This window comes from Scyliorhinus canicula, chromosome 12, assembly GCF_902713615.1.
Source record: "Scyliorhinus canicula chromosome 12, sScyCan1.1, whole genome shotgun sequence".
Taxonomy (NCBI): Eukaryota; Metazoa; Chordata; class Chondrichthyes; order Carcharhiniformes; family Scyliorhinidae; genus Scyliorhinus; species Scyliorhinus canicula.
The window spans coordinates 4,706,649-4,717,410 of record NC_052157.1 but is presented as its reverse complement, the minus strand read 5'-3'; the positions used below and the strand labels follow the sequence as shown (position 1 = coordinate 4,717,410).

Below are 10,762 nucleotides of genomic sequence, written 5' to 3'. Positions count from 1 at the left end.
TGACATTCAGCTGCCTCCCCTTCACAAACCCCGTTTGGTCCTCATGGATAACCATCGGGACCACATCCTCCACCCTCCTGGACAGTACCTTTGCCAACAACTTTGCGTCCACGTTAAGGAGCGAGATCGGCCTATAGGGCCCACACAGGAGGGGGACCTTGTCCCGCTTCAGGATCAAAGAGATGATTGCCGTGGACATCGTCGGGGGCAGAGACCCTCCCTCCCTCGCCTCGTTCAGGGTCCTCACTAGCAGCGGGCTCAGCAGATCTTCTTGTAAAATTCCACCGGGAACCCATCAGGCCCCGGTGCTTTCCCTGTCTGTATGCTCCCCAGCACCTCCATCAGCTCCTCCAACTCGATTGGGGCCCCCAGACCCTCCACCTGCTCCTCCTCTATTCTTGGGAACTCCAGCCTATCCAGAAAGTGGTCCATCCCGCCCACCTCCCTAGGGGGCACCGCCTGGTACAGCCCCTCGTAAATGGATCTGAACACCCCATTGATGTCCCTGCCACTCCGCACCAAGTTCCCTCCTGCATCTGTGACTCCCCCTATCTATCTCGCTGCCTCCCGCTTCCGGAGCTGGTGGGCCAGCATCCGACTTGCCTTCTCCCCGTACTCATATACCGCCCCCTGCGCCCTCCTCCACCGCGCCTCCGCCTTCCGGGTGGTCAGTATATCAAACTCCTCTTGGAGACTGCAACGCTTCCTCAAAAGCCCCTCCTCCGGGACATCCGCATACCTCCTATCCACCCTCACCATTGCCTCCTCCGGGCTGTCTGCATACCTCCTATCCACCCTTACCATTTCCTCCACCAGCCTCTCCCTCTCGATCCTCTCCCCCCTCTCCCTGTACGCCCGAATGCATATAAGCTCCCCTCTAACTACTGCCTTCAGCGCTTCCCAAATCACCCCAACTTGTCGTTGTCATTGGCTTCCAAATACCCCTCTATACCCCTACGGACCGGCCCACATACTTCCTCCTCTGCCAGAAGCCCCACATCTAACCTCCACAGTGGGCGCTGATCCTTCCCCTCCCCCAGCTCCAGGTCCACCAAATGCGGAGCATGGTCAGATATGGCTATCGCCGAATACTCCGCCCCCACCACTCTCGGGATTAGCGCCCTGCTGAGAACAAAAAAGTCAATCCGGGAATAAGCCTTGTGGACATGGGAGAAAAAGGAGAACCTCCAAGAGTCTACCCCTCCCATCTGATCCATGAACCCCCTCAGCACCGAGGCCGCCGCCGGCCTCTTACCCGTCCTCGACTTCGAGCGATCCAGAGCCGGATCCAACACCGTATTAAAGTCCCCACCCAAGATCAAACCCCCCGGCTCCATGTCCGGGATCTGGCCCAGCATACGCCGATGAAGCCCGCATCGTTCCAGTTGGGGGCGTACACATTGACCAGAACCACCCGCTCCCCCTGAAGTCTACCACTCAACATTACATATCTACCTGCACTGTCCGCCACATTAGGCGCAACAAAAGACAGGCTCTTACCAACTAAGATCGCCACCCCTCGATTCTTTGCATCGAGCCCCGAGTGAAACACCTGCCCAACCCAGCCTCTTCTCAGCCTCACCTGATCCGCCATCTTAAGGTGAGTCTCCTGGAGCATAGCTACATCCACTCCCAGCCCCTTCAGGTGTGCCAAGACCCAGGACCGCTTCACCGGTCCATTCAGCCCCCTCACGTTCCATGTGACCAGCCGAATCTGGGGGGTCTTCCCCCTCCCTCTGCGCCGGTCAGCCATAGCTCTCCCTCGGCTCACCACATGCCCAGGGAACCCCCCAGGCCCGTTCCCCACGGTGGCAGACCCCCCTCCCAGCCCCCCCTTCACCAGCCGTTTCCCTACGGCCCCTGCAGCAGCAACACGGTACCCCACCCCCCCCCCCCGCGAGCTACCCCCCCCCAGCTGCGCAACCCCTAACATTGTACTTCCGTAAGTCAGCCGACTCCTGCTGACCCCGGCTAACCCCGCCATACCGACGACCCCCCCCCCCCCCCCCCCAACATACCGACGACCCCCCCCCCCCCCAATGCAACGCAACCACCAATCCCCCCTCCTAGTGCTGGCCCCGGCCCCAACTCCTCCAGCGCGGGAAGAAAGCCCGCGCTTCCATCCCGCAACCCCCCCCCCCCCCCAGCCCAACACCTGACCCAGCGGGACCGTGAACTGCTCCCCAACCCTCCACGAGTGGAAAAAACTAAAAAGCACCACAGTAAATAAATAACAGCCCCAAAAAACGAAAAAGCAGACCAACGAAAAGGCAACGTCTAACACAGCCAATAAAAACGAAAAGATACCAAGGAGGACAGAGCCTCCGGACAATGTACATCATTCCCCAGCCCCTCAGTTCGAGTCCAACTTCTCAGCCTGGACAAAGGCCCAGACCTCCACCGGAGAGTCAAAGTAGAGCTGGCGGTCCTTGTAACTGACCCAAAGGCGAGCCGGCTGTAACAGGCCAAACTTCACCCCCTTCCTGCCGGTTCCCCGCAGGAGCCAGAACTGGGCCAGGAGCTCGTCCTCGTTCTCTGAGGTCTTTAGCTGTAGCTTCCGGATCTCCGCGGCCTGAGCTGCCATGATCTTGTCCAGCGAGGCCTTATACAGCTCCAGGATCTCAGCTTTTAGCTCCCTGAAGGAGCGCTGAAGCAGCTCCTGCTGCTCCCGCGCCCACTGCTGCCACGCTGCCGGTTCCCCGCCCGCCGCCATCTTGTTTCCCTGGCCTCGCACCTTTCTCTGCTTCAAAGTCGATTTTCTGACCGCTCCGCTCCTGGTCCAGCCCATCCACCGGCAGCTGAGCACAGTGGCCGCGTTCCCACCCGGGGAAAAGTCGAATCAGCGCCACTGCGGGCCCGAAAGTCCAAAAATAGCAGGAGCCACCGAACGTGCGGCTTAGCTCCGCATCGCCCCAACCGGAAGTCCCTTATCCACCTTTCCTTACCCTTCTCCCCTTCCCCTCAAATCTACATCAGTCACAGTTTACCCTCTGATGTTAGTTTCTCTGCTGTTTGGCCTTTCACACCATTTGTTTTCATAGAATCATAGAATTTACAGTGCAGAAGGAGGCCATTCAGCCCATCGAGTCTGCACCAGCTCTTGGAAAGAGCACCCTACCCAAGGTCAACAACTCCACCCTATCCCCATAACCCCACCCAACACTAAGGGCAATTTTGGACACTAAGGGCAATTTATCATGGCCAATCCACCTAACCTGCACATCTTTGGACTGTGGGAGGAAACCGGAGTACCCGGAGGAAACCCACGCACACACGGGGAGGACGTGCAGACTCCGCACAGACAGTGACCCAAGCCAGAATCGAACCTGGGACCCTGGAGCTGTGAAGCGATTGTGCTATCCACAATGCTACCGTGCTGCCCGAGTTTTCTCTGAGGACTGCCATTAGCACTCTTTCCCCTTGGTTTCTGTGGCTATTAGCACCCGGTTTCCCTGGGTTTCTGTGGCTATGACTCATCTTTCATTCTCACTCGAGTATAAATATTTCCTTCTTTCTCTGTCAGCTTTGACAAAGAATCATCTGGACTCGAAACGTTAGCTCTTTTCTCTCCCTACAGATGCTGCCAGACCCTATTTTATCATGCACTTCCAAGTACTCCGCAGTCTCGTCTTTAATAATGGACTCTACAATCTTGCCAGTGACTGAAGTCAGGCTAGCCGGCCTATAATTTCCCATCTTCTGCCTCCGTCATTTTTAAACAGCAGTGTTACATTAGCTACTTTCCTGTCCTCTGCGACCCTCCCTGCCTCCAGTGATTCCTGAAAGATCACCACTAATGCCTCCACAATCTCCTCAGCTATCTCATTCTGAATACTGGCGTGTAGCTCATCCGGTCCAGGTGACTTATCCACCTTCAGACCTTTCAATCTCCTCAAAACCTTTACCCAGGGAGTGGGGAAAATGTAGAACTTACTGGCACAAGGCAAGTTGGATAGTCCAGATTTGTTGAGGAAAAAATGTTTTCACAGCGAGTGGTTCTGGTCTGGAATGCACGGCCTGGTAGTGTGGCGGAGGCAGGTTTAATCGAGGCATTCAAGAGGACATTAGATTACTTGAATGAAAACAATGTGCAGAAGTACAGGGAAAAGGCAGGGGAATGGCACCAAGTCACGATGCTCATTTGGAGAGCCAGTGCAGACTTGATGGGCCGAACGGTCTGCTTCTGTGACGTAACAAATTGTGAGACACACAAGTACATGAGAAAGGAATGAGTATGCAGATAGAGCGAGATAGAGGGGGCATGGACCAGTAGCCAATAACCAGAAACAAATAGCCAGTTTCCATGTTGCACCTCCTGCGTAATTCTACATAAATATCAAGAATGGCCCGTGAGTTACTGTTAACAGGGCACAGGAAAGGGTGAGGTTGAGACATCTATGCTCATAATCTGCAGGACGTCTGTCAATTTTGTTACAACACCCTAGGCTAGTGTGTGGTCAATTCCATCCCACTTGGCCCAGAGTTGCCACACAGGTGCAGTTAGATTTTGGATTAACAGCCACAGCTTTGACAGAGGGGAAGAAACACAGCTCCTCTTCCTTCAAGGGTCTGGAGGCTTCTTGCCGGTTTTCTCCGAAAAAGACCCACCTGGCATGAACCAATCGCGGACTGACGTCAGGCAGAACACCATCCCTGGCCAATCCACCAGTTTCCAGTTAGCCAACCGAACCAACTTGCCCCAAAACCGGTTCCCTAGATTCACTCGGTGCCGACGAGTCTGGTTTCTCCTCTCCAAAATACAAAACCGAGGAGCACTCTGTTCTGGCATGAACTCTTCTGCTTACAACCGCATTCTAATTATGGGTCCATGGACCAAAAATAATAATAAAATAAAAAAAGGAAGAAAGGAAATAAACAGGAAGGAGTCTTGGGTCCAAAGAGAAAATGCTGGAAAATCTCAGCAGGTCTGGCAGCATCTGTAGGGAGAGAAAAGAGCTAACGTCAAGTCCAGATGCCCCATTGAGCTTTGACAAATGGTCATCTGGACTTGAAATGTTAGCTCTTTTCTCTTGCTACAGATGCTGCCAGACCTGCTGAGATTTTCCAGCATTTTCACACTGGTTTCAGATTCCAGCATCCGCAGTAATTTGCTTTTATTAAGAGCCTTGGGTGTTCTTTACAGCATGTTTATTTTCTAGCACTTTAATCTTTGCAGATAATTAAATAATCATTCAAAAAAGTAAAGTGAAAGTATGAAATTTAACCTGAAGTGTTTGTACTTTTTGATTGAACAGCTGTTAATTGGAGAGCCAGCACACTGCGTGTGCCTTCTCTAAACTATACATTAACAGACTCGTTTGGAGGAATGCTTCCATAAGCTTTACTTTGTGTTGCCACATTTAGTTACATGCCTGTCGATAGTTTATTTCCCACTCAAAAGATGGAACCGGATCAATTGTTGATGTTGCCGACCCTTCACTGAACTGCTGCACACCAGTGTGTTTGTGTTCAAATCCCACTGTTGCACACAGCGGTACTGGCACAGCAAAGAAATGACTGCAAGGTAACTTGCTGATACGTACTGCGGGAAGAGAGGTTACTCACCTTGATAATCAACTTGTTTTTCCATTCTTGGGATGTAGGTGTCGCTGGCTAGCTCAGCATCTGTTGCCATCCCTAATTGTCCTGGAGAAGGTGGTGGGGAGCTGCCCAGTTGGTGTAGGCACACCCACTGTGATTTTTCTGTAGCACTTTGATAATGAGTTGCTTGTAGGAACTATTTCAGAAAGTTCAGAGTCAACCACATTGCTGTGGGCCTGGAGTCACATGTAGACCAGACCAACCAGGTAAGGGCAGCAGATGTCCGTCCCTAAAAGGACATTGGTGAACTAGACAGGTTTTACAATAACAGGGGAGCTTTATGGTCATTTATTAAGAAAGAACAACATATTTCTTTTCTCCAGATTCCCACCCGTGACTCCAGTGCATTAGTCTGGGCCTCTGGGTTACTAAGTCCTGTAACATCATCACTCTGCTGCTGTCCTTATTTGCCCACTCTGCTCGTTCTGAGAATGCACACGTCGCTAGCAGTTATTGCCCAGCGGCTAGTTGCTCTGAAACGCTTTCTAGGTCACTTCAGAGAGCCAAAAGATGACCACGTTGATGTGGGCCTGGAGTCACACATGGGGTCCAGAGCAGGTAGGCACACTGGGTTTATTCGCTGAAAGGGACATCACAAACCAGGTGGGTTCCATCAACAACCTGGCAGCTTCTGGCAATGTTCACAAATACCAGTTTTTGAGGATTTTGCAATCTGGAATATCAATTCAACAATATAACCACTCCACATTACTGTGAAGGTTACCTTACAAAACAGACACAAAACTGCAGGATTTTAGAAAAGGAATGTTTATTTGTGCCATATTTTTAAAATTGTTTAATATTCCTGCTATTCTTCCAATAACAAAATATGAAACTGCCGATTTGTCTACGTGCTAAGAATGATTGAAATTGTTGCCCTAAATATGAAACATCGCCTCTAAGTTCAAGAAAGGCCTGGAGCTTGCATCATCTCCAGAGGGTTTTTAAAAGACTTCTAAATGTCTTTACAAATAAAAATTAGGCGTAACATTCTGATCAGTGGGCTCTGCGCTGAGAAGTTTCCAGATCCTTAGAAACCTCACTCCAACCACACACACACACAAATGCAGCATTGCTGGATAAATTCAGCAGGTCTGGCAGCATCTGTGGAAACATCAGCAGTTAACGTGAAGTCCGAATGACTCTTCTAGGGTTTTATAGTTCGAGTGGGGAAGCAGAATAAAAGGTCAGAGGTAGGTAGGAGTTAGGGAGGAGAGACTGACAAAAATATCCATCACAAAGGGAGTGTTAATGACAGCATTAGAGACTAAAGAAAGTACTGATAGTGGTAAAATAGCACAGTGTGTTAAATCTTACCTTTGTGACGCTCTCAGCACCTTCTTTGGTCTCTAATGCCATTGTTAACACTCCCTTTGTCGTGTCCATGACATCTTTGTCAATCTCTCCCTTGTCCCACCCGTCTCTGACCTATTCTGCCTCACCTTCGCCACCCCCCTCTCCGACTATATAAACCATCACATTTCTCTTTAGCTCTGATGAAGTGTCATAGATTCTCTGGGCACAGATGCTGCCAGAGCAGCTGAGTTTATCCAACATCTTCAGTCTTCATTGAAGAATGCAGCACAGATTGGAGGGATAGAGGGGAGTGGTGCCACATCAACGGGAAATAGAGAATTGCAATCAGAAGAGGCAACATTGAAACCTCATTGAGTAACTACAGAACCTTTACTGAAAACACAACAGACACAGACTCAAGTTCGTGTTGAGTGGAACTCTTTGACTTTGCAACTGAGATATAATGGAAAATACCAGCATGTTGTGGGAGGGAGAGTCAACACTACCACACATCTTTCAGTGGTTCTATTTTCTGAGGTGATTTGGGGAAGGAAAGAACTGTTCTCAAAACACTTTCACAAAAATGGCTGCTGGATTTTCTTAACTGACATTCCCACAGCAAGAAAACCCTTCACCTCATTTACAGGGTTTCCTGAACATGTAAACCTTATTTCCACATGCGGAGGTGGATCAGTCGAATCTGGATTCCAGCATGTGAAGGGAGTCCGGCCCCACCCCACTCGGTTTGGAACTCACAGAAAGCAATGAGAACAGAAAGTAAAAAGTGTTCTGAACCATCCCCAAACAACTCTGTTCAATCTAAGTTGTCAACATGATCGGTCTCCAGCAGATTCAGGAGTGATGGAAACTGTAGCTTGTTCTGTCTGACCTATGTTTTCAATCTAATGTTCCATAATTACTGGGAACGCCCTTCGATCACAGCCTAATTATTTTCTAATTTGATTATTGCCACTTTCTTCTCACTGTGAAAAGTTTCTCTGCTCAGGTAAAGTAGGCCAAGATCATTCCCACCCATTCCATGGTGATTTTCAAGAGGAGACAGATTAAAAATACCTTCTTATTCCACCTGCCTACTCCCATTCTCCCAGACATGGGTTCTGGCGCAATTTCTAGTCTGTGCATGTCATTTCATTACTGAAGCTGTTAATCTATCAACTATAATTTGCAAACGAACAAGGCCAGAAGACCAAATCCCAAAGGATCTTTCTCCTGAAACGTGTGGAGTGCTGCCTGACAAAATGCACCCTTAACGATGGCTGTGAGCTTTGGCCCTCAGATTCAGCCGGAAATCCCACTATTACCCACTTAACGAGTTGTCCATAAAGACATGAAGGCGCCCACTGGAGTTTCCACCAACCAAGACATTCTGTGTTGAGTGCATCACATTAGTGGAGCACACAGACCCCAGGCATTCCGCGTCGCTGAATTCATGCACTCTGGCGCCTGTGTCGTGGAACACTTCGATCTGTCTCGGCCGGACCGTACTACCCACAACGAAACAGTCTTCCCTTTTAGGGTCCCACACAGCTCGGAATTTAGTCAGCCAGCGCCCAGTGTAATTGTTATGGCTGTTTTAAAACAACAAGAAAAGTAAAGGTTAAAAATCCATTTACAGAGTATTACAAAATACAGCAACTGCTCCAGGCTGGTGTTAATGCTGCACACAATCAGACTCTCAGCCTAACAACATATCTTTCTATTTATTTCTACCTTTTGTGTTTATTCAGCTTCTCCTTAAATAGATCTGTGCTATTAGCAGATAGATTCAAAACACAATGATATAAATACACAATGATATAAATAGTTAGATAATGATTCCTTCACCTCTGGAACAAAGGTTTTCTCTTGTGTTCTGTGTTCCACAGACGGAATCATACGCTTCTGTCTATTTTTGAAGTTGCGCACTTGACTGACCAAGTTCCTGCATTTCCCTCCACACTCCAATCAACAAAATCACTGTGAGAAGGAGACAGTACCCGCGCCTGCTGTCTAGACTCACGCAGCTTTGGAACGGGACCCCAGTATTAACTGGGGTGGGGTGGGTGCAAAGGAGCTTATTTCAACTTCAACATCTCTGACAGGGAAACGTCTCAAGTCAATCTGTTATTTCAAAAGTGTTCACTTACGTTATTGACGCCACAAGGGGAATCTTGGGAATTATGGCACTTGTGTCGAATATCCTGTAACAAATTATTTAGAGATGGTCAAAAAGATTCAACCTAATCAGAACTCTACTGTGTTAAATATCAAAACTGGTAAAAACCCAAAGGGGATTTTCTTTCTAGAAATCATTCAGCTTTCCTATTTTAAGCAAACAAATCAATGCCCTCCTTAAAATGGAGGGGTCCTGGTAAATTAATTGTATCAGTGCAGCAGAGTAGGTGTGGTTCTACATGATGGAGTGAGATGGTTGGAGTGAGAAGGGTAGACGTGCAGCATAAACACCAGAATGGAGCAGTCATGCTGTACCACCTAATTTCTATGTCATTCTATCCTCACTCTTTCTGTAAACAAATCACAACAAAATCCATTCACAGGTCAGTCAGCCCATCAGATTCATAATCCATCTTCCAAAGAGCCAACGGTTCACTCGCTATTTGTGTTACGATTGCCTGTCAGATAAAGGTATGACTGCAGCATCTAACTATACAACCTTCAGTTCTAGTCTCTCAAAATGGCAACGCTGCGAGTCTACAGCACCCTCTCGCAGTCAGCTATGGAGAGTGGCAGCTAATGGAAATGTATTTGGCGGAGGCAATGCTTTCAAGGCAGACTAAAAAATGTAGGGAATCTCCCAATGCCATCTAATACCACAAGTGACACCAATATTTATCACATCAAATAAAAAAAACTTTAGCCTTTAGTTACAATTTAACTCTAGAATAACTATTCAGAGATGCTCCCTCTGCAGTTTGTGGCAATTACCTGATTCTATTATCCATGCAGACAGTCACCACTCGATTGCCAGTAATTGGTGAAAAGAAAGCAGAGTTTACTTTCTTTGTGTGTCCATTCATGTGAGCTACAGCTCTTTTGTGCGATGCTTTTAGATGCCGAACATCGTAGATAGTTGCACACCTTGCAAAGACCAAAGGAACAAGGTCAGTTTCACCCGCTCAATCTATAGTTCATCAATCAACGCCATTGGAGTAGAAATTCCTGACCAGTGACCATTGGATCAGGAATAGGCTATTCATTGAACCAGATGGCCATTTAACTCCTTAAGGCTGTTCCAACACTCAATGAGACCATGGCTGATCTTTATTTCATAGAATATACAGTGCAGAAGGAGGCCATTCGGCCCATTGAGTCTGCATCGGCTCTTGGAAAGAGCACCCTACCCAAGCCCACACCACCCTATCCCCATAACCCAGTAACCACACTCAACCAACACCAAGGGCAATTTAGCACGGTCAATCCACCTAACCTGCACATCTTTGGACTGTGGGAGGAAACCGGAGCATCCGGAAGAAACCCACGCACACACATGGAGAACGTGCAGACTCCGCACAATCAGTGACCCAGCCAGGAATCGAACCTGGGACTCTGGAGCTGTGAAGCAATTGTGCTAACCACTATGCTACTGTCCAAAATGTGTTGGGTGGGGTTACTGGGTTATGGGGATAGGGTGGAGGTGTTGACCTTGGGTAGGGTGCTCTTTCCAAGAGCCGGTGCAGACTCGATGGGCCGAATGGCCTCCTCCTACACTGTAAATTCTATGATTAAGCCGAGTCTTTCTACCCGCCTTGCCCCATAATAGAACATAGAACGATACAGCGCAGTACAGGCCCTTCGGCCCACGATGTTGCACCGACATGGAAAAAAATCTAAAGGTCATCTAACC

The 10,762-nt window shown here is 48.8% G+C and overlaps 1 protein-coding gene across 1 annotated transcript in view; it reads right to left on the bottom strand.

The window, feature by feature from the left end:
* Nucleotides 1–6,353: 6,353 nt before the first annotated feature.
* Nucleotides 6,354–10,762, bottom strand: part of wdr76 (WD repeat domain 76) — a 29,748-nt gene continuing 25,339 nt past the window's right edge. The window contains exons 11-13 of the mRNA XM_038813284.1: nucleotides 9,844–9,996; nucleotides 9,045–9,098; nucleotides 6,354–8,486 (exon numbers count right to left, since the gene is read on the bottom strand). Coding sequence (XP_038669212.1) covers nucleotides 8,216–8,486; nucleotides 9,045–9,098; nucleotides 9,844–9,996 — 478 coding nt within the window. The 3' untranslated portion in view covers nucleotides 6,354–8,215. The remainder of the gene's footprint in view (nucleotides 8,487–9,044; nucleotides 9,099–9,843; nucleotides 9,997–10,762) is intronic.